At 39.5% G+C, this 24,544-nt stretch overlaps 1 protein-coding gene and 1 non-coding gene across 2 annotated transcripts in view; both read right to left on the reverse strand.

The window, feature by feature from the left end:
* Positions 1–540: 540 nt before the first annotated feature.
* Positions 541–24,544, reverse strand: part of LOC126248164 (growth/differentiation factor 8-like) — a 467,910-nt gene continuing 443,906 nt past the window's right edge. Inside the window, exon 3 of the mRNA XM_049948918.1 lies at positions 541–7,953. Coding sequence (XP_049804875.1) covers positions 7,570–7,953 — 384 coding nt within the window. The 3' untranslated portion in view covers positions 541–7,569. The remainder of the gene's footprint in view (positions 7,954–24,544) is intronic.
* LOC126250448 (U5 spliceosomal RNA) lies at positions 9,891–10,009 on the reverse strand. Its single transcript, XR_007545684.1, has one exon. It is a non-coding gene; the product is annotated as a U5 spliceosomal RNA (small nuclear RNA).

The raw sequence follows: 24,544 nt of genomic DNA on the forward strand, positions 1-24,544 counted from the left end.
TGTTACACAAAATTTTGAATACAGAGACAAGTGATAGACATAAATTCAGTGTGTTTTTCTGTGGAGAGACAGATGGATTTTCCTACACTTACAGAGGAAAGGAAACTCCACATTAGACAAGGAGAGATAATAGACCAAGGGGATAACTTCATCATTTCTTTCTTTAAGTTGATTTTCCTGACCCAGCATTTATTCACTTTTGCCTATTTATTTTTTGCTCTGTGACTTATGAAGAATACATATTACTTCCCTTTGGGAATAACTGTGTGAAAATTCTGTTGCACTTCTGATATGCTTATTTAAGAATGTTTCACATTCATTTATTGAAATCATTGCCTTCTAAATGAAGTTTTACTTAAGAGTAATGGCCACTAACATAATAGTCAACAACAAAACCAGTTTGCTGCAAGGAATAATACTCTTATGTGGTTCTTGCAAATATTTTCATAGTAAACTATTAACAAATCTGGCTTTCAATTTTTATTATGTGTCTAGTGTATTTCTCAGGAATGATACTTCAATGTAAACATGAAACAAGAGTTCTTTTTCAAATCTTCTATTTATTTTGCATTACAAATAACAGAAACTATTTTCATATGCCCTTCTTTATGCAGAGTAACCCATCACCAAAAGTATCTACATTGGTGTGGAATATTCCAGTACAGTATTGTGGAATCTAGAATGAATATCACAAAATATTTAATTCAATAAAGACTACTAATGATATATTTGTGAAGCTTTGAGAACTGAATTAATAGGGAAAGACACAAATTCTTTAGTACATAGTCTATCTACAGAGATCACTTCTGTTCAAAGACTAAGAAATACAACAGTTAATGACAACATATATATATATAGCTAATTATGTTAATATTTTTACTAGTAACTTGTTTTATGGTTTTCTTTGAATATTACTAGGATTTTACATTTAACAAATCAATCTTATCTTTCACAATGGTTACATGATTGCTTTCAGACAGTACCTATTGAAAATAATTAACTACTTAATAAATGGCAAAGTTTGTTTGCTCTCACACTGCACTGTTGTCAGTACTCAAAATTAGATACACATATATCAGTATCAAAAATATTTTGTTTCATTTTCTTTTGTTTAGTAGCTTGGAATATTAAACATCCTTTCGTAGCGTGATCAGGTGTAAACAACATGTCAGTGTGAGTTTAATTGATAGAATTTATTAAACTGCAAATCTGAGAACTAATGAGGCTGTGTACAGAATAAACAGAAGGCCACAAAAACAACACTAATGAGACAGTATATTTTTCAACACATTAAAGCTCTGCACATCTGAAATGAAATATGACTAATCACCATGTTAACAATTATGGAAAGGATAGATTGCTACTCACTGTAAAGATGACATGTTGAGCTGCAGACAGGCACAACAAAAAGACTGTTGCACATTCTGCTTTCAGCAAAAGCGTTCATCAGGAAAGCAAAACACATACGCATTCACACAAGCAAGCACCCTCTGCCCCCCACCAAAGTGTGTAACAGTCTTTTTATTGTGCCTGTCTGCAACTCAATATTCCATGTTTATCATGAGTTGCAATCTATCCATAATTGTAGATATTCCAATCTGGAGTTTTCATTGTTCAGTCATAACACTGGCAATTTTCACTACTGTGCAGTCTGCACTTTTGTCTGAGCTGCTCATTTTGAAAATTGTTTACTCTTCTTCTGTTTGTTAATTCTGTCACATACATTCTGTACAACCCAAATTTAATGGAACTACATAGTTAGTGAAAAAGCCTCCTCCTTTCAGTGCAATATGTAGTAAAGTTTCTGCTATAAATTGTTTAAAAATGCTTCAGGAAATAAAAAAAGAAGAATACTTATTTCTGTAGAAGATAAAAGTCAGGAAACCGATTTCTCTGCTGTTTCTGCACATTTCTCTACAATTTCATTCTCTATCTCACCGTTATAGAAAGCAGAGCATTTGTAATACAATGAGCTTCATTTAACATGTTTTGTGGTAGTTTTTATTAGATTACTTCCTCCTGAATTTTCTTGGATCTTAATATGTTCCTGACATGTACTAAAAATGTAAACATGTGTTGATCTTAAAATTTAATTGGATACATGGTGGTTATTAAATGCTAATTGGGTGCTCAAGCACTAAAATATGAAACTGTACATTTCAGATGTGGAGCTCTGTACACTAGCAGATGCTAATTTCTTTTCTGATGTTCTTATGAATTAGTGCAGTTTCAGTGATGCAAGAAATTTAAAAATAGCCAATATTGTCTCATCTATGATTTCAGTATTTTGCATTCATTGCTTGAATGAGAAAACTAAAGTTCACCATGCAGGCCCTGCCTAGATTTTGTCCTGCTGTCTAGATTAGTTTCTTATCTACAAAAGAGGTGTATACCTTTTTGTGATCATACTATCCTTCAGGTTTCCTTAATTATCACTAACGCGACAGTGTCTAGAATAAGAGAAGTCAGAGCTGCATGTTGAGTTTTGAAGCTCTAAAGCGAGTCAGTACATCATGCACCAAACTCTGAGAAGGTTATCAGGTTCCCAGTAACTGTCCTGTGGCAATTTGGGTAAAACTGAGCTAAAAGGAAGTGTCTACTCCTACTCAAATTGAGACCAACACCTTCCAGTCCAGGGCTCTGAACCATTCATCCTAAGCCACTTCATGCCATTTTGCTTAATTAGAGATTTTATGGCTACTGTTGCTGCCAACAGACACTATTTAAGCTCTATGCTATGATTACTGTGTTAAAAATGCAAATTACTTTTAACCTGCACTCTTATAATCTTTGTTGATATTTGATGAGTTTGTGGTAGTTATGTGGGAAGTACCACTGTGAATTCAGAAATTGCATTGGTAATCTGGTAATCCTTTCTATTGCCATAGAAATTTACCCACATCCAAAACAAGGCACAGAAATGTGAGAGTAATCATATCCTCTCATAGAGGTATCTTGGACAGATTTTCTTAAAGCAGGAAAACTTCATTCTTGGCTACATGTACAATGGAAAAACATAGCATGTGCAAGTAAATGAAGTATGCACATATATCAGCTTCATTGAGCTGTTAATCCTTGCTGAAGCCTTTGCCCTTGCACGCTGTTTCTGTGCATTACATCAATACATTCCGAACTCGGTGTTTCACATATTTCGTTTATTCATGAATTAAATTTCGTCTAGGTCATTGTTTTAATGTAGGATACAATAAAAAGTACAACAGTTTTCTTCGTGTTACCAGTACTGGATGCTTTTCTTGGACTAACTTAGCAAGCTGTGTCATTAAAAGTTCTAAAGCGGCTAGATCTGAAATGCTTTCAAATAAACTTCTGCCAATGGCACAATTCGACTGATAATTGGTAAGCATGTCACAGATGTGAGGCTTATTATAGAAGAATCCTATTCAAGAACAGTAACTTTTAGTTGAAGAGCACTGCTTTACAACACAGATTCATTACTTACTAGCAGTTACTAATAAGTTAATCCAGAAAAGTATCACAGAAAATGTATTCATAGGATGCTATATAGTTATGAATAAACAAAAATGATAATGTGTACTACATCCTAAATCATTAAATTGTTTCAGACTGTGGCCAGTTTCAATTCTTTGTTTGACTTTCGTGGTTAAGATATTTATTGAATCTGTGTACATAACTACTCTGTAAGGACTAACAGATGTGATAATCTTGTAGATTTGTGCCAAAGAGCAACTTACATGTATGGATGAAAAAGTACACTTTCTTCAACTTGAACATATGGATATGATTGAGAGACATGGCTGAATAATTGTGTTTATACAAAATCCAGTTTGGAAAACAATGATAACTTCTGAGAAATAGCTACTACTCAGCTACAACTTCTTTGATGCACGGTGAATATATACATACAAAAATCTGAAAATGTGCGTTGAGGGAGGAGGAGGAAGGGGGAGGGAGAGAGAGAGGGAGGGAGGGAGGGAGGGAGAGAGAGAGAGAGAGAGAGAGAGAGAGAGATTTTTTTATCATTGGTGTATATCCCTCAGTTATCTTCAGGTGATTGAATGCCCTTCATAATTTGTATATGTTGTTTCTAATCTGGAATTTCTATTATCGCAAAAATTCAGTTTCATTTTTATATTCATTTTCATTGTATTTTATCTCAAATATTTATTGTACTTCAAAGTCCATTAATTTTCTCTGGGAGAACGTTTTCATACTTATTACTCTTATTACTCTGAATTCTCTATGGCTACATACCTTACTGCAGCCTGCATTTAGTGTTCCCATACATCCCACAAATGAACAGAATATAGATAACATTGTTACATGTTTATATACGAAAGAAACAGCTCCTTTGTAGAATTACAATACACTATGAAAGTTCTTCTAAAGGCCAGTGGGTGGTATCTACCTCATTTCCCTCATGGAATGAGTGTTGGTTTTGTTAAGTCACTGTAATGTCAAGAATTATTCTGATAGATTCTAATATTACTGCAGTGTCAATGTGTGCAATCAGTGAGTAAGAGAAGGGTAATGTTTGTCATCAGTTTTGAAAAAGAAATTATATTCAAAAAGTAGTTGTAATTAACTGCCAACTAAAGTACTAGAGTGATCTGTGCTATCTCAGCACAAGATATTGACACCATTCTGTAGGTAAGCAGCACAACAGCACTCTGATAAAATTCTGACTCTTTGTCACATGTATTAAAATCCAATTTCACAATCCATGTACAGATAACTTAATTGTACTAATGATTTATCTTCCATCACAGGAGAAACACAACCTTACTACAAAGAAAGGTGAAACAACACTGGATAAATAATTACCATAAGCAATTAGCTATAGGCAGTATATTTTCTCCTGTGAAGTTGTATACTTTCTACAAATCTTGTACTTCTTCAGGTAATACTGTATCTTTCCCTCAAAATGCTGTTATGTTGGGGATATTCTTATCCTACTCCTTCCAGTAAGATGTCAGGCACAATATTCTTTGAAAATGTTACCTTTTGCACTTCCGCTACATTAACGTCTTCATTTTTCTTGCTCATTCTTTTCACTGTGTATGGAATAGTGTGAAAGTATATTGGAAAAAATATTTCAATGCCACACTTGAATTTACATTGTCTCTTAACATTCATGACAGTACGTGCAGTTACAGCATTTTTTATTTGCAAAATTTATAAAAAGAATCATCAGAGGAAAATTTGTTGTATATTGTTCTGTGTACTACTGGTGTGTCAAGAACATTCCTTTTGAATAACAGTGGGACATCATTTTATTAAGCTGTTGATCCTCATGAAAATAGAATTTTACACACATTTATTTCTCTACCTGCTGATTTCTTGATATTTTGACTTCACCACAAAATAAATTGTATGGATATTTGAAATTGTACATTTAAGGGTAACTATTTTGGAATATTTTAGCGAGACTGAAAATATTCAGAAATGGAAACTGTGGTAAAATTATTAGGAGTCAGTAACACTCGTTTCATCACATTTTTGTTTTCCCAGTGCCAGACTTCTAAAGTTTTATGCCTGGTTAAGTGAAAGCAATATTTTATTTATCACAGTTGAGAATTGTGCTACAACTATTTCTGAAATTGTTTATGGGCCAATTGTTGTTCAGAAAATTTGGTTTGAAAAACATATTAAAACCTAAATGCAGCTTGTAGTTTTATTCTGATGTACAGTCCCACACACCATGCCAGAAATGTGTTATAAAACATATCCGAGTCTGAATAGTTTATATGAAGACACTCATTAATGATAGTGACTGATGGGATGAAAGTCATTCATCTGTTTAATATAGGCTATACTACAGACACAATGATGCAAAGTTAGCAGTACACATAACAATACATTTAATTTTTCACAAACACACGACAACACACAGAAATATCCACCTAGAAACACAGTCAGTTCCTAATAAAACGCAATTCACTAAATGTAACTTTTTTCATATGTAGTTCACGAAACTTAATTTTCAGAATTCTGAATATAACTGCAATTTGTTTGACTTTGGTACTTCAAATAACACATTTTAAATGAACTTAATCTATAAATGTATAATAACTAATTTACTGCTTTCCTACGTGCTAAAAGAGCATAAAGGAAACAAAGGGGTAATCAGGAGGTTAATAAGTATGTAACACATCATGTTGTAGCCTTAAGGTGTTACTGGCTTAATTTATAACCTAAGCAGCATAATATAACTATCAGTATGCTGTACAGGAGAACACAGCCTTGATTGGTATTTCACATTGCTTCAGCCACTTTTGCACTGTGTAATTACATTAGTTTGAGTTCAGAGAACACCATAGTATTTTATTTTATTTTTCTCTTTTTTTGGTAAGCCAGTAAATGAGCTGACCTAATTACACGAAATAATTTTTTTGCAGGGATTTTGATTTGTTATTGACACACTATGAGATTGGGTACACCAATTTCTCAGCTTTGAGGTACATAAAAGATAATTAACTATCAAATACATCCCCCAGTGAAGAAATATCAATGTATAAGTACTATAATGACAGTCAGTAAATACACATTACTAAGAAAGATCTCCAATTAGATCAACACAGGTCTGTCGCCTATTCTGAATTAATATTCATTCATTTAATTTCCGATTACAAATAAATTAATGTAATTAGTCTGACAGATCACATTCTCAATAAAAATTGCATTTATTATGACAATAATCTATTGGTTTCTTTTTGGAAATGCCGTCAAACACAAATGCAACCATGTATACAAAATCAATACTTATAATTGTGGCTATATGAAGTCACGTGTACACAAATAAATGGACATTTACAGTGTTTCTTCTATCACATCGGTATTAATATAGACTTGTAACCAAAATTTGATAACAATTTACGGAATACAGAATTTTCTCGGAATTGTGTAACAGTAGCACGCAAGTATTGCCAATCGACATGATTCACGCTTATCATAAGTTACACTAATATTGCAATTTTAAACCTTTCTTTCATTTATTTCGGGGACATTCTCTACATTACGTAGGATAACGCAGCCTCTGCCTCTAGTCCCCATTATAGAACTGAGAAATTCGTCAATACCCTTCATTTTGCACATTAAGGTGCAACCACAGCAGTAAAGTGCAATAAAAAAGCTGAGATGATCACCAAACAGTGTGAATATTGCTTACGCTACTGTTTTATTTAAGTTTAATAATAATGTTTGCCCTAGAGAAGCTTCCAAATTACGTGCGTAATGACCATCTCTGGACAGACAGAAAAACTGTCCCTTTCGTTACACAGTTGTATTGGCATTTGTGTATACGTAGTTGCACGATTACAATTGAACGCTCGATTTTTCACAGATAATACAAAATAATTAAGTTGGAAATAACATTGAAAATACCCTTTGGAATGTGTCACCAACGCTAAGAAATAAATTATATCTTTTTTTTCCTTCAAAATATTCATTTCGAAATGAGCCGCAAGTTATGGATTTTCACACTTCACCTGCCATCGTAAACAGTACCGTTATGAATTTTGAGACGGCTAATATACGGGCTCATCAATTTTCGACTTGCACAGGAAACAGTTCGTAATTAAAATGTGGCATTTAAGAACATCCACAACGATCGACGACCATTCCAGGCAATAAACCGTAAATGATGTTGTATTCATTGTCGAAGTAGAGCATAGATATGGCCGAGAGTTTCCGCGGGGCGCAGCAGGGTCCTATACTTCCGGCTGGATTCGCTAGGTGGACAATGTGCGTGTGGGGGAACTTCTGCAGGAAGACGTACGGGCATTCACCAGCACAGTAGTTGGCTTCGTACTTCTTTGGCGCGATAATCCAATCCCAGCCGAACTCTTCAAAGTCGACGGTGAGAGGATATCTGCAACAGCGCGTTTCTTCTGAGCGCTCGTCGCAGTTCAGGCCAACGGTGCGCTTTGAGCGGTGCTTCCTCCCGTCCGCTGTCAGCACTTCAATGAAAGGCACCTGAAACAAATATTACAGTATGGTTTGAAAACTTTTTCATTCTTTCATCGTGTCTGCAGATTGCATCAGGGACAAGGAACCAGTAAATGAATAACCAACTTACATGAGTGAAGTAAAACTAATAGTGGAAGGTGTATTAACACTTAAATATCATTAAGTTGCTTTACAGCATTTGTGCTTAGACAGGATCAACATCATATTATTAGCAGAAAACCCGTTACTTCGAAGAGTTTCTGCTCTTTCAGTAACAAATGGTTCAAATGGCTCTGTGCACTATGGGACTTAACATCGAGGTCATCAGTCCCCTAGAACTTAGAACTACTTAAACCTAACTAACCTAAGGACAGCACACACATCCATTCCCGAGGCAAGATTCGAAACTGCGACCGTAGCGGTCGCGCGGTTCCAGATTGAAGCGCCTAGAACTGCTCGGTCACAACGGCCGGCTTTCAGTAACAACAAGTGGTTTCTGTAGAAAGCTTATTAGAGCTCACACTCATAGTTGGAGAAAAGAGCTAAAGTTATCTACAAGACTTAAGAACAAAGATATTATTGATTGTCAAGCTACTATAATAAGTGTTTTCAAACCTGGATCAAGACAATCACATGAAATATGAAACTTCCTGGAAGATTAAAAATGTGTGCCCGACCGTGACTCGAACTCGGGACCTTTGCCTTTCGCGGGCAAGTGCTCTACCATCTCTTTTTTTTTTTTTGTCTTCATTTTGTTCGTTATTGATCGTTGTGATTGGTCGTTGCGGACGTCGTAAGACATCCTGTTCAAGTTCGGTGGTTGATCCTTCTTCTACTCAGTTTTTTTATTACAGAGGCCAACCGGCTCTCTGACCGAACACGCTTTTTTTTTTATAAAAACCTTTATTATTACACATTCCAAATACATACTAGATTATACATACATGAAGTTATTTAAACAAAACGGTTTGATCATTTCAATTACGCTGACGTTAAGGAAAGAGAACAGAAGATTGTGCTACTGACTAAATTACCAGAAAGAATTAAATTAAACATCAAGAAAAAATTTTTTTAAAGACATTCAAACTTCAACCTGAAGAAGTAAAATCTGCACTTTGAATTATGAGCTGCAATCTTTACAGAAGCATAATTAGTTCTTTATGATGGATATCAGCAAGTTGGTGGGATAATTTTAAATATAAAGCAGTTTAATAATCATATTAGACAATTTCTGAAATACTTGAGAATGGCGGAAAGGAGAAATAATAAAATTGACTAGCCTTCCAACTACACCTTCTGGACATTAATTGAATCTATGTATCTGAAGTGGTCAGATCTATATAATCAGTCTTTCACTGCAAAAATGAACAGGGCAATGTGCCACTTATTGACTATTACATTTATCAGATAGAATGTTATGATTTTAACCAGTCGATAAGGACATTTCTTTAAAAACTGTCTATTTCCAAATTTCTAGTATAAGCCAATAATGCACCTTTAATGTTTTGTGTTTGGCACTATTAGACACACAATCTCAATGTCACATAAGTTCTGTACATTAGCTTATAAATTTCAAAAAACTACTCTCTGAAGCAGAAAAAGCACACATCATAAATATACTGTAAAATCTTAAATAGTATCCTTAAGGTAACTACAATACATCACTGTCAACACAGTCTTCTTTTTTTATATTAACCAATGCCCATTGTTTCAAATACAATTTTAGCATATTACCGAACTTTTCCTTGTGATTCGAATAGCTTCTAATTTTGTGGAACTCATACAGCATGTGTACCTTGAACTCTATGATGCTATCGGATCCTAATTTGTTAAGGACGTAGTTAACAAAATTTCCCAGCAACCAGTACACAGCGTTATTTTTTGCTTCTGGGAAATAGCGTGCTTCAGGCCTGTGTATCAATGACAGCGATATATACTCAGGGGATGTTCTTACTTGTGATTATGGCTCAGCAATAGCCGAGCACTACGAAAAATACCTTCTAGACTCATTTAATGTTCCCCTCCGCGGAAATATTTAGTAAAAGGCGAAAGATTTATTCGTTTTGAAGGGAAACCAGAGTGCTGAGCTACCGTGCCGGCAAACCATCTGAGCTACCGAAGCACGACTCACGCCCGGTCCTCACAGCTTTACTTCTGCCAGTATCTCGTCTCCTACCTTCCAAACTTTACAGAAGCTCTCCTGCGAACCTTGCAGAAAATCTCATTCTGGAAACATCCCCCAGGCTGTGGCTAAGCCATGTCTTCGCAGTATCCTTTCTTTTAGGAGTGCTAGTTCTGCAAGGTTCGCAGGAGAGCTTCTGTAAAGTTTGGAAGGTAAGAGACGAAATACTGGCAGAAGTAAAGCTGTGAGGACCAGGCGTGAATCGTGCTTTGATAGCTCAGATAGTAGAGCACTTGCCCGCGAAAGGCAAAGGTCCCGAGTTCGAGTCTCGGTCGGGCACACAGATTTAATCTGCCAGGAAGTTTCATATCAGCGCACACTCCGCTGCAGAGTGAAAATCTCATTCTGGAAACATAAAGTATGATTTTAGTTTTTTAAAAAACAATTTTTTCTATGCACGGATCCACAGCTGCAGGAAATTTGTGCTTAGGCTGTTGTTTCATTTTGAAATAAACGCTTTATTGCAATATTTAGCAGTTAGCTGATTCTGTCCCCTTGGGCATTAAAAAGCTACATCACAGTAAAAATTTGTATGTTTATGGTATGATACATTGTGGGGGAAGCAACACTAATACGAGTCACACAACCAAGTCTATAGTTATGTTAATTAGTTAGTTAATGTACTCCAATGTACCTACTTAAAATGACATCGTATTTGCTTTTACTGTTTTTAATTTACGATTACTATTGCATTTGTACCATTTTCAAGCATAAGGTTTTTGACATGCAGGTTGACGTGGGGCAGAGACAACAACATACTACAAGAGAGTAATCAATGTATTCTAATATGTTACGTGTGCTATCACAGTGATAAAACAGCTTAAGGTTACCATTCTTCCATTTTATATACAGATGTGTCTATTACTACTATGGTTGTGCAAAACTGTTGTTAGGGACGACACCACATACTGGTCTTTCCCCACACTGATGTGTGCAATATAACATATTATATGCTTGACAATTTTTATTAACATGTAACTTCGTAATGCCCAAAGGGGTGGAATTAACCGATTGTTGATAATGAAATAAAGTGTTTATTTCAAAATAAAAGAACAATCTATGCAGGAATAGGACTTATTTTGATAGATTTCAGTTTTCTTTTCGATTTTCTTTGCTTATTTACGGTTCAGCTGTCAGGTTGGTTTGAACAGCACAGTGCTTTTACAAGCTATTTTCCTATTTCAGCTGCTTCGTTGTTGCCTTTCTCTGACCCAGTTATGGGGAGACATACAGTTCATTGTGAAATTCGGCATTTTTCAATAATGTGAACATTGCCAGAGGTGAAAGTAGTACATAGTGACAGACTGTATATTGAACCCAAGACCTTTGAATCTGTAATGTGGTACTCCAACACTACAAATTTTTTCTGACTTCGGCTATCTGTAAATGCTTCACGAGTTGTATGCCTAGTAAAGAACTGTTGTGTTCAAATCAACGTCAATGAAAATGACCACTTTAATTCATACACTTGATTAGCGGTGGGCAGGGGCACCCGTAGATTTTCGTGTCAGTGGGGAAAAACATTTTCCCCAAAAATGTGATTTAGATATTTTGAAAAGATGCTGTCTTCCCATCATTTTCTCCTTTTAGTTTGTACAGTGCACTTTTAGCATCTGGTCAATGTTATAAACATAAACAAGTTGACAATACAACTATAGTGAAACCTGTTTTTACATTCCCCGTTTTTACGATTTTCCACAATTTACATTAGTTTCTGTTGATACCGTCGTAAGCACGATGTGCAATTCATGAAATATTTCGCAGAAATTATCTTTTGTACTCCATACTTCGTTAACATTTACGGTCAAAGTACTGCACCCATCAGAATCTTGCCCTAGCATTTTATCTGATTTAAACCTCGGGCAGATGCAGTAGACTAATGTGTCGGAAATATGGCTCGGGTCCATCCTTATTAAGGTGTAAATCTGAGGCATTCTTTTTTGACAATATTACTGTATGATCAAGAATAACGAGTAGCAAGAGGCAGTTGTTCTGTGCCTGCAATAGCCATTGTTTCGTCAGCCAAAATAGAAAATGATTCACTATTACTGATGGTGTTAATCAACTCAATTTTTTAATACTTTGGTGAATGCATCAAATAAATCATTTTGGATTCTATGAGAAATACAAGTGGCATTTTTAGGGGAATTTTCAAAATATTTCCACAGTGTTTCGATACATAACTATTCTAAAATGCAATAAATCAACAAAAAACAGCCTTGCCTCTTAAAGACAAGTCATAGAAATCAAAGCAATACGCAAGAGACAGCTGATTTCTGCTAAGTCACATTAATGTTCAGGAGTCTGAGAATTCCGGCATTGGCTTCTCAATGTATATTTTCTTTAACAGTGTTTGTTCTTAATATTATGAGCTTATTCCTAAGAATTAGTGGCTTTCATACAGTTAATACTAGACAGAAATCCAATCTGCATTTGGATCGCGTCTCCTTGACTCTTCTGCAGAAAGGCATGCAGTATTCTATTGTCCGCAGCTCGTGGTTGTGCGGTAGCGTTCTCGCTTCCCGCGCCCGGGTTCCCGGGTTCGATTCCCGGCGGGGTCAGGGATTTTCTCTGCCTCGTGATGACTGGGTGTTGTGTGGTGTCCTTAGGTTAGTTAGGTTTAAGAAGTTCTAGGGGACTGATGACCATGGCTGTTAAGTCCCATAGTGCTCAGAGCCATTTTTTGAGTATTCTACTGCATCCATTTTAAACTAGCTGCCACAAGAATTTAAAAATCTTAGAAGTAATCGTCGTACTTTCAAGTCCAAACTGAAGGATTTCCTTTGGTTTACTCCTTCCAGTCTGTCGGAGAGTTCCTGGAAAAAATTAATCAAATTCGTATGTTATACGAGGGTAAGTCAAATGAAAACCTTAAATCTGTAATAACAAATCGAAATTTCGCGCCGTTATCCTGTAAGTTGGTAAGCGTGCTACTAACAGCGTGCAGAATGGCCTGTAGGTGGCAGCATAGTGCAGATGCACACATACCGTCGCAGTATCAGTATAAAGATGGCCGCCTCACTTGCGACTTGCACCAGGGAAGAACAACATTCTGTTATTCGGTTTTTGCGTAGTGAAGGTGTGAAACCTATTGAAATTCATCGACGAATGAAGGTTCAATACGGTGATGCATGTTTGTCACAGCAGCAAGTCTACGAATGGAGTAGGAAGTTCGCAAACGGTGTGACTTCAGTGGAAGGTGCTCCTCGTCCTGATCAGGCACAACGAGTTGTGACTCCACAGAACATTGCAGCAGTTGAAGCCATAGTGAAGGAAAACTGCCGAGTGACGCTGAATGACATTGCAGCATGTTTACAGATTAGTCATGGGTCAGCACACCACATTGTGCATGATGTGCTCCAGTTTCACAAAGTGTCTGCAGGATAGGTGCCACGGCAGCTGACTCCTGGAATGAGAGAACGACGTGTTGATGCTTGTGAAGAGCTTCTTCGGCGCTTTGAACGAGAAGGTGATGGCTTCCTTGCAAGAATCGTTACTGGGGACGAAACCTGGGTTCACTTCCACCAACCGTAAACGAACAGAGCGAGCAAGGAATGGCGCCATTCCTCATCGCCAAAACCAAAGAAATTTCGAACAGAACCATCAGCAGGGAAGGTTATGCTGACTCTCTTTTGGGACAAAAAAGGCGTCATTTTGGAGCATTACATGCCTAGAGGGACAACTGTCACCAGTGCATCATACACACATCTCCTAAAAAATCATCTGTGGCCTGCAATCAAATCAAAGCGACGTGGATTGCTGTCAGCAGGTGTCCTTTTGAAACATGACAATCCAAGGCCCCACACTGCCTGTACAACAGTTGCATCAATCACAGATCTGCATTTTGAGTGTCTTCCTCATCCACCATACTCACCAGTCTTTGCCCCAAGTGATCTCCATATGTTTGGACCACTCAAAGACGCAATGGGAGGAAAGGAGTTCCGTTCCGATGAAGAGGTACGCCACGCGGTGCGTGAGTGGTTGCGCAGAGTACCAAAAGAATTTTTTTCTAAAGGAATTTATGCACTTTGTAAGCGATGGAGGACTTGCATTGAGCGTGGGGGAGATTATGTTGAAAAATATTTTTTTTTAAAAATTAAGGTTTTCGTTTGTCTCACCCTCGTATTATTGATTGTGTTAATATGTACGCGGGGTGGCCGAGCGGTTCTAGGCGCTATAGTCTGGACCCGCGCGACCGCTACGGTCGCTGGTTCGAATCCTGCCTCGGGCGTGGGTGTGTGTGATGTCCTTAGGTTAGTTAGGTTTAAGTAGTTCTAAGTTCTAGGGGACTGATGACCTCAGATGTTGAGTCTCATAGTGCTCAGAGCCATTTGAACCATTTTTGAATATGTACTCAGCAGCCTGTCGGCTGCATAAGATTCGTGTAAATTTATTTTATCTGCTTTTGACATTTCTGATATTAACTTCATTTACTGACTCTTTCCGTGACCGTGGAGATTTGCTGCTCAATTTGGTTCTAAGGAACTAGATGCGTAAAATAAAAAATTAAAATGGGTTCAGGTGTGTCATAATGATGGAGGTATAAGGAGGGGAGATGGCACTATGGCCGTCTGCTGTACGTCTGTTTGAAGCCGGTGGGCCGCCATGTTTGATTGGTCAAAACAGTGACAGAGCTCTTGTTAGAATTGCGTGTTCTACATATTTAACGTTGTGTCTGCGAAATAATTTCAGGTGATGAGTGTTACAATGTTTACATGCATAACACAACGTCAGAATAGCTTTTTCAGGTGTTTTCGTTTTGTTTTTAATGCGTTTTTGCCCCAGCAATACAACTGATTTGGTCTCGTTAACTTAAGTGTTTCTTTTGGATACGAACTTCGAATGATGAAAAATAACAGTGTACAAAGCTCTTTTCAAACTCAAATCACCTTTTACTGTATTTGTGTCGATGTAAACTGAAAACAGAACCCGAAAGCTATGCTAGTTTACATACCGGATGATATTTCTTACTCGTTTACACACTTATACAAAATTTCATTTGTAAATACAAACATCGTTTGTGCTTTGTCAAGAAAAATTAGCATATGAACCCACAGAGCCCTACGAGCTTCATTGATCGGAAATCTGAAATAAAATAAGAAGAAAACAGTTTCACAAAACGTAAACAAGGCCGTACATCTCACGAATATAAACGACAATATTTTACGAACGGGGCCACTTACGCATGGAACGTGATTCCTTTTAACTTGGTAGCACTATTCCAACGGTTAGTACACCCGTAAACAACGCAAACTGGCATTTTAAAATCAAAAAACCTTCAGCAGCTCTAAACAGTAGCACAATCGGAAACGAGTCTTCTGACCAAACTGCAATGGCGGAGCTCGGTTTCTGTCGGCTTCAAGTTAGTGACGTCATGGCATCTCCCCTCCTTATACCTGCATGGTCATAATCAACCCTATTTAGGATATGAAACGCCGCGCATAGCTAGAGTCCAATAGGCCAGATATTTTGATCGTCGGCCGTGCAGCATCGTGCAGTCATGAAATGGACTTTGTAGCAAGACACGAATAGTGCGCGCCGCCTGGAAGTCACGGGTTGGCAGCACTGCAGACAGAGGCACTCCGCCAGTGGTGCGCCCAGTGACACTACTGAACACGGGCTTGACGCTACATCGTCTTGTCCGATAAGTTTCGACACTGTGCACAGTACCATGATGGACAAAGCCGCGTGTGCAGGTTCCGAGGAAAACGAAAGATGCTATATTGCATCGGTCGTCACGATGCGTGGCGTGATCGTCACTTGTGCTTCGCATACCCGATAATTCTGACAGCAGCCGTTACATTTCTGTCCCGTATACATGACCTCACTGACGTAATCTTTCAACAAGATAACAGAAGACCGCACGTTCCGCGTGCTGTCCTGTTCTACCTCTATACGGAGGCCGCTCTGGTGAGATCTCTCAAGACAGCAAACAGCCCCACGGGGTCTCTTCTCACCAGCCACTTGGGTTTATGAACTCTTGACGCAGAGATGAAGCAGTATGGAATGACGTACCCCTATCTGTCGATGCCCTGTCAGGTAAGAGCCATAGAGGTGACAACAGTCTCATGCTGTATTCCCCCAAATTACCTACAGATTCAGTCGTGTATTCTTCTGTTATACTGTAAGTATAATTTCGCCCTTCGTTGTTTTCGTGGTGTTGCTGTTTTAATGGCCAGCAGTGTATTTTTCTTGTCCTTATATGATTGCTACATGGTACAGACAAAAAGAGAAATGTGGAGTTACACAAATATGCTCAAAATCAAATGGATAGATCGGCGAACTGAAGAGGAAATACGGAATAGATGCAAGGAAAAATTAAATTTTTCCCAGATCTTGAATAAAAGAAGAGATAAGTTGAGAGGATACATATTCTCAGTTAATCGGCACGAATTCAGAAAAAAAAACACTCGTATGAAAGACGTCTTGCTTCATTGATAAACGAGAATAGATGCGGTGAACAGGTAGATTCCGTAAGGAATTCGCCACTGCATTACATTGTTGACTACCAACCAACATACGGAGTATCTTCGCAAATATATGACTAGCAAAAAAATGGCTCTGAGCACTATGGGACTCAACTGCCGAGGTTATTAGTCCCCTAGAACTTAGAACTAGTTAAACCTAACTAACCTAAGGACATCACAAACATCCATGCCCGCGGCAGGATTCGAACCTGCGACCGTAGCGGTCTTGCGGTTCCAGACTGCAGCGCCTTTAACCGCACGGCCACTTCGGCCGGCATATGACTAGCAAGTACGTTTTGTACATGAAAGTATCGTCGTTGGTAAATTCAGCCATATGCACTATCTGGAAACACTGTATGATGTAGAAGAGTCTGGAGGAAGCGCTTTTGATCTTCATGAGCTGTTAACTGTGCAGTATCTGTTCGTGGTCTAGTGGCGCCAGCATTTTCAGTAATAAAAAAAAAAATGTCTGAAGTATTCAACGATAGCCTTGAAGGGGAATTATGTGGATTCCACCCTGGCGAAATGATGAGAACAATGACGAATAAAATGAAGAAAAAGAGTGGTAAGTGTAGTGCAATGTAGATATAAAGTCTTGACTTTGAATCCACTCCATTCCCTATATTTTTAAATCGCATTTTGATTTACTGTTAAAATTACCAGTCTGATGGATCCTCAAAGATAATTTCACGACTCTGACAGGTGACACATACGTAAGCATCCTGCCTGATCACGTGCATCTATTCATATCCATTGTGCATTCCGAGGGACTTGGGCAATTCCAGCAGGGCAATACAACACCCCTCACGTCCCGAATTGCTGCAGAGTGGCTCCAGGAACACACTTCTGAGTAAACACTTCCGCTAGCCACCAAACTCCCCAAACATGAACATTATTGAGCATATGTGGGATGCCTTGCAACGCGCTGTTCAGAAGAGATCTCCACCCCCTTGTACTCTTACGGATTTATGGACGGCCCTGCAGGATTCATGGTGTCAATTCCGTGCAGCACCACTTTAGACATTAGTTGAGTCCATGCTACGTTGTGTTGCGACAATTGTGCGTGCTCGCGGGAGCCCTACACATTAGGCAGGTGTACCAGTTTCTTTGGCTGTTCAGTCTAAGTCTGTGCAATAATCTTACGTAGTGGTAGTTTGGTGTTATGAATCAGCAGCGTTTGGATAGTCCCGGCAAATTCTACAACCGTCTGCCCATATATGCCGTCGCATTACAACTCGATAATCTTCGTCTAAATATTATGTTAGCCTAGAGGCGTCATTGATACGAAAATCTCAGCACTACGCTTATCTTGATGAACCAGTTGTTACTTTTAGTTCGGGTTCTCTCTGTCTTAAGCGTTCTGCAAGTTGAAAAGCTCTTCAATGTAGACGCTTTTCGCTTTTGTTGACAAAGCATTAGAAGTGGTAATATTGTAATGACTTCAAGTAGAAAATGTTTGTCGTTCTTACTGTATTTATAGACTGAAAGACAGTTTTGCTTACTCTACATATTAGTGTCAGCGCTCTGAGTTCCTGGTTCCACGTGCTGGTAACAACTGATCCTCCTGTCATGTTAGCTGGTTTAATTTTCTCCACTCGTTTGGAAAACCACTTTTTGGTTTCTGTGCACGGTAGACTAGTTATTTGGAACTTTATGTTATTCGTAGTTTTCGAAGTCCCTTTGTCTATGTTCACGTTTTGAAATTTTGCTGTGTTGTTATCTTTTCATTTGTGTTCCTTTGTTTTGGGTATAGTGCCAATAACAGCGTTCTTAAGAAAATCTTTTCAAAGTATACAGTGATAAAAGGATGTGTTATCTACTCATATTGTTTATAGTAAAACAAAAATGTGAATCCTGACTGTTGAATGAACTTTTCAATATTCAGTGCTCTTCAGATGGATAAACAGAAATAATTATTACTATTATTGATTTATTGTATTTAATTTGCAATCGGTGCACCTAATTATTATAAGTAATTGCGCTCTAGTCACTAAAGTTGGTTGCAGAAATATCAGGAAAACTCAGTGACATATACACTGCTGGCCACCGTAAATGCAACACCCTGAAGGAAGCATCCGAATCGAGTGAAATTTACACCATGAGTTTGCAGCGATGAGATATGCAACTGATTACAATTTCAGCGCAGACGCACATCACGCGCGCCTGTGGCGCCACCTCATAGCACTATTTAAGGCTTGGCGATTTCGACGAGTGTACGTTCGGCACGTGTGTTTACCTTGTGGTTGTTTCACAAGACGATCAGTTATGCCTCGTGGACAAAAGCGAACATCTTTTGATCAAGTATCCGAGTTCGACAGAGGAAGGATAGTGGCTTACCGAGATTGTGGATTATCATACAGAGAAATCGCTAGTCGTGTTGGACGAAACCAAACAACTGTAATGCAGATATGTGACCGTTGGATGCAGGAGGGTACGACGGACCGACGTGGTCGATCGCATTCACCTCGGTGCACCACTGCACGTGCTGATAGGCAAATTGTGCGCATGGCAGTGACGCATCGCTCAGTGACATCCCGAACCATACCACAGCACATTGCGTCTGTAATGCATCATCCAGTGTCTGCGCGTACCATTCGACGCCGTTTACAGCAGAGTGGTCTGTCCACAAGACGTCCATTGCTTCGTCTACCATTGACGCAGAACCACAGACGTCTACCATTGACGCAGAACCACAGACGTCTCCGTCGCCAATGGTGTGATGACAGACGGATGTGGACGGCAGAATGGAATGACGTTGTCTTTACTGACGAGGACGCTTCTGTCTGCAGCACCACGATGGTCGGATTCGAGTGTGGAGACACCGTGGAGAGAGGATGCTGGACAGCTGCATTATGCACCCACACACTGGTCTTGCACCGGGTATTATGGTATGGGGCGGTATTGGATATTACTCTCGCATGCCTCTAGTACGCATTGCCGGTACTTTAAATAGCCGGTGCTACATATCCGAGGTGCTGGAGCCAGTTGTCCTTCCTTACCTTCAGGGCTCGGCCACAGCCATATTTCAACAGGATAATGCGCGACCACACGTGGCACGCATTGTCCAAAGGTTCTTCGTCAATAACCAGATTGAATTGCTTCCCTGGCCGGCTCGCTCTCCGGATCTTTCGCCGTTAGAAAAGATGTGGTCCACGGTTGCTCAACGAGTGACCCAGATTACATCCCCAGCTGCCACACCAGATGATCTTTGGCAACGTGTGGAAGCTGCTTGGGCTGCTGTACCCCAGTAACACATCCAACGTCTCTTTGACTCAATGCCGAGACGTGTGGCAGCGGTGATCTCCAACAATGGCGGCTACTCTGGCTACTGATTCTGGCAGGACCACATGTCACAGACGTCTGTAAACGTAATCATTTGATACTTGGTCAACATGTTATCTACAAAATAAATTTTGTTATGCTACCTCTTGTCTTTCTTGGTGTTGCATTTACGGTGGCCAGCAGTGTACTTTTGGTATCTGGTATTAGGGAGTTAGTGCAAGTTGTGATCGGAAGTGCAGCTGAATTGTATTTGTATGAATATGTTTGAGACGCTGATTACAAAAATCTATAAACTAAGTACTATCGCCAGATATATTGTAAGTTACGCAGATGCTATATTCCGCTCACTGTGGATCGTACCTAACCTAGTATCGTGACTTTAGTAATTGTAGTCATCCTACATAGTGTTCATCTCGCTAATGTTGTTATCTGCAACTTATGTTATGGTCGATACACGCTATGCCGTACCGCAAGTCACCCGGCGATGTGTCACACCTGTGGGAACCAGACAGACGTTGCGCATAACAGCAAGAAAACCAATGGGGTCAAATGGTTCAAAAAAATGGTTCTGAGCACTATGGGACTCAACTGCTGAGGTCATTAGTCCCCTAGAACTTAGAACTAGTTAAACCTAACTAACCTAATGACATCACAAACATCCATGCCCGAGGCAGGATTCGAACCTGCGACCGTAGCGGTCTCGCGGTTCCAGGCTGCAGCGCCTTTAACCGCACGGCCACTTCGGCCGGCAGAAAACCAATGACCGCCTTTTGTGTTGCGTCAGCCTCGGCAGTCCATCAGTCTGTTTGTGGTGTTAATCGATTTCGTAGCGCGTCACTCTCACTGTCAACTTAATCAAGTGATAAGGAATTCCGCAAATATAATGAGTATGATTGTTAGCTATTACAAACGACGAACAGTCGCAACCAATGGTAATAGTATACATCACAAAAATATAATAGGCTATACTGAAGAATATGAACAGGCAGAAGAAGACTTATCTGATTGTGAAAAATTTACGGATGATCCAGAACCTGATAGTGACGAAGAGTTATTACAGAGTGATGGAAGCCAGTTGTCTGCTTATCTGCCAAGCCCATCGAAGAGGAAGAAGGGGGGTGATATGTCTTTTGAAAAGGCAAAATAAATAACTGCATCCCATGATTTTGGAAAAACTAAAAGATTAAGTTGCAGTACAGTACAGAAAGGATATCGTATGCTGCAAGAACCGCATCTGTTACGGTATTTACGTTACGTGGTAGAGAAAGGGGAGGAAGACCAGCGCTCAAAGCTTGACGTGAGTGATGATTATGTAGCTGAAAAATTCAGACTGGCGAGAACTGTCCACGACAGTGATATTAGTGCTTGGGGTGTAGAAAAGGCACGAGAAATGGCACTGACTCAATTCACTAGATCTATCCATTGATTGGTTGCTTGGTTTAAACGGAGACACCATCTTGGACCACGGGCAATAATAAAATGTGTCACCCCTAAAGCATGCAGTACATACGGTGACGTGAATGAAAGATGTGACGAGTTTCACAAAGAGATAATGACTCAAAGTGCTATAAGGAAAGACCTTAACTCATAGCCAACTCTGCATTTCAAGGGAGCCAAATTTCTGAAAAGTACAATGCCGAATGATCATGCAACAATCCATTCTTACATCGTCCAAGTGGATATTTCTTTTCCAAATATACTGGTTAAATAAATGGTTCAGATGGCTCTAAACACTACGGGACTTAACATCTGAGGTCATCAGTCTCCTAGACTTAGAAATACTTAAACCTAAATAACCTAAGGACATGGCACACATTCATGCCCGAGGCAGGATTCGAACCTGCGACCGTAGCAACAGCGTGGTTACGGACTGAAGCGCCTAGAACCGCTCGGCCGCAGCGGCCGGCTAAATATACTGCTAACTCACCAGCAAACTAAAGGTCAGTTTGGAGTGCGAGTAATGCAACACGTGCTGAAACCGCAAAATTTGATTCAAGGTGCCTTGAAGTCTGGTCTAATCACGAAACAAATCCTGACGCAGTTCTTTCCAGATGTCTACTTTCCATATACAGCGAAGGAATCTCCTCTTCTGGGCGATTTTCTCCGGACATATCGTGTCGGGACTCATATCGGTACTATTCGACTGCAAAATATGGTGAACACAGTCAAGACCACCCATCCTGGGTGCACACTTGATGTACAGTTCAAGGCAATGCTGAAGCGGTTTTAAGATCACAGTGCCCTTGACGACTATCAATTCACACTACCGTCGATACTTTCAATTTCGTTGCTGACGTGTATTCTACACAATCAGTTCCGTTAACCGTCTTTGTAGACTTTGTTCCATATTCCTCCACTGTAGCCGGATGTGGTGGCTTCAGACCAGAGAGGTTACAACCACTACCCAGACGTATATTTTTGGTGCTCAAACGCAGTGTGGCTTGGAAGACGTGGATACTACGCCACGACCAATACACGCATGCATCAATGCAAGATGACGTGTGACTAGGTGTTAGAGGTACCGGTGTGTACAGCTATCTGGACCACCACCTCTGAAGATCTCGCTGTATAGTGGTACAACGTGCAATGCGTGGATGTGAGGTCCGACAGTTGTGCAAAACACCGTTTTTCTCAGTATCCAAACATGTTTCGGAACCACTGTGCCACCATCAGTGGATTTTCGTTTTTATTCATTCTGAAATGTGAACATTTTTGTTAAATGGTTCAAATGGCTCTGAGCACTATGGGACTTAACAGCTATGGTCATCAGTCCCCTAGAACTTAGAACTACTTAAACCTAACTAACCTAAGGACATCACACAACACTCAGTTTTTGTTAAATCATTATAAAATTATGTGCATTTTTAGTTCAAACAACAGATAGTTTCTTTTTGTAAATACCTTTACATTTGGTGTGCATGAATTTTCTGGATCACTTGTGTGTTAATTATTAAAGTAGCTTGTCATCTGCAACCAAACGATGTTGATGAGAATTTTTTTTTTTCTGGGAGTTAACCTATCTTCTAGAATGTAATTCAGTTTTTCGCGATGTTTTCGCGCCTATATTCGCTTTTACTTACGTTTTCGTGTGGCAAGTACTTCCATTCTCCGCATAATGCTGAGGTGTTGCGATGCACACGTAACTATAACAAGTATTTTTCACAAATAACGTACTAATACACTTTTCTCTTCACCAGAACACAGTGATTGTGGTTTGTTATATGTCCCAGCCCAGTCAGTGTTCATTTGTTCACCAGAACACTGACTGGGGTGGGACATATAACAAACCACAATCACACTGTGTTCTGGTGAAGTGAAAAGTGTTTTACTACGTTATTTGTGAAAAATACTTGTTATAGTTACGTGTGCATCGCAACATCTCAACATTATGCGGAGAATGGAAGTACGTGCCACACGAAAACGTAAGTAAAAACGAATATGGGCGGGAAAACATCGCGAAAAACTGAATTACATTCTAGAAGATAGGTTAACTCTCAGGAAAAAAAAAAAAATCTCAACATCGTTTGGTTGCAGATGACAAGCTACTTGTAGTAATTAACACACAAGTGATCCAGAAAATTCATGCACACCAAATGTAAAGGTATTTACAGAAAGAAACGATCTGTTCAAATGGCTCTGAGCACTATGGGACTTAACAGCGGGGGTCATCAGTCCCCTAGAACTTAGAAGTACTTAAACCTAACTAATCTAAGGACATGACACACATCCATGCCCTAGGCAGGATTCGAACCTGCGACCGTAGCGGTCGCGTTGTTCCAGACTGAAGTGCCTTGAACCGCTCGCCCACACCGGTCAGCGAAACGATCTGTTGTTTGAACTAAAAATGCACATAATTTTATAATCATTTAACAAAAATGTTCACACTGCAGAATAAATAAAAACCAAAACCCACTGATGATGGCACAGTGGTGCCGAAACATGTTTGGGTACTGAGACAAACGGTGTTTTGCATGACTGGCGGACCTCACATCCAACAATTTTAACTGCAAACACGGCCAATTCAAGGAGCTGTAAATCATAATGGTGGATAAAAGGACGGAAATGATGTTTGTGTTGATCTGGATTCCAATTTTCTGTACAGGTTCCGGAGCTCTCGGAACCGAGGTGATGCAAAACTTTTTTTGATGTGTGTATTGATTTGGGTTGCACTCAAACAAAAAAAATAAAATGGCTCTGAGCACTATGGGACTTTACTTCTAAGGTCATCAGTCCCCTAGAACTACTTAAGCCTAACTAACCTAAGGACATCACACAAATCCATGCCCGAGGTAGGATTCGAACCTGCGACCATGGCGGCCGCGCGGTTCCAGACTGTAGCGCCTAGAACCGCTCGGCCACCCCGGTCGGCTGCACTCAAACAGCTGGATCTCTTTAACCAATAAAAACTGGATACACGTTTTAGGGAATATGTTGGTTCAAATGGTTCTGAGCACTATGGGACTCAACTGCTGTGGTCATAAGTCCCCTAGAACTTAGAACTACTTAAACCTAACTAACCTAAGGACAGCACACAACACCCAGTCATCACGAGGCAGAGAAAATCCCTGACCCCGCCGGGAATCGAACCCGGGAACTCGGGCGTGGGAAGCGAGAACGCTACCGCACGACCACGAGATGCGGGCTGGGAATATGTCATCCGAATTAGCTTGTACTACCATCTGCTCCT

Source organism: Schistocerca nitens, chromosome 3, assembly GCF_023898315.1.
Source record: "Schistocerca nitens isolate TAMUIC-IGC-003100 chromosome 3, iqSchNite1.1, whole genome shotgun sequence".
Lineage (NCBI taxonomy): Eukaryota > Metazoa > Arthropoda > Insecta > Orthoptera > Acrididae > Schistocerca > Schistocerca nitens.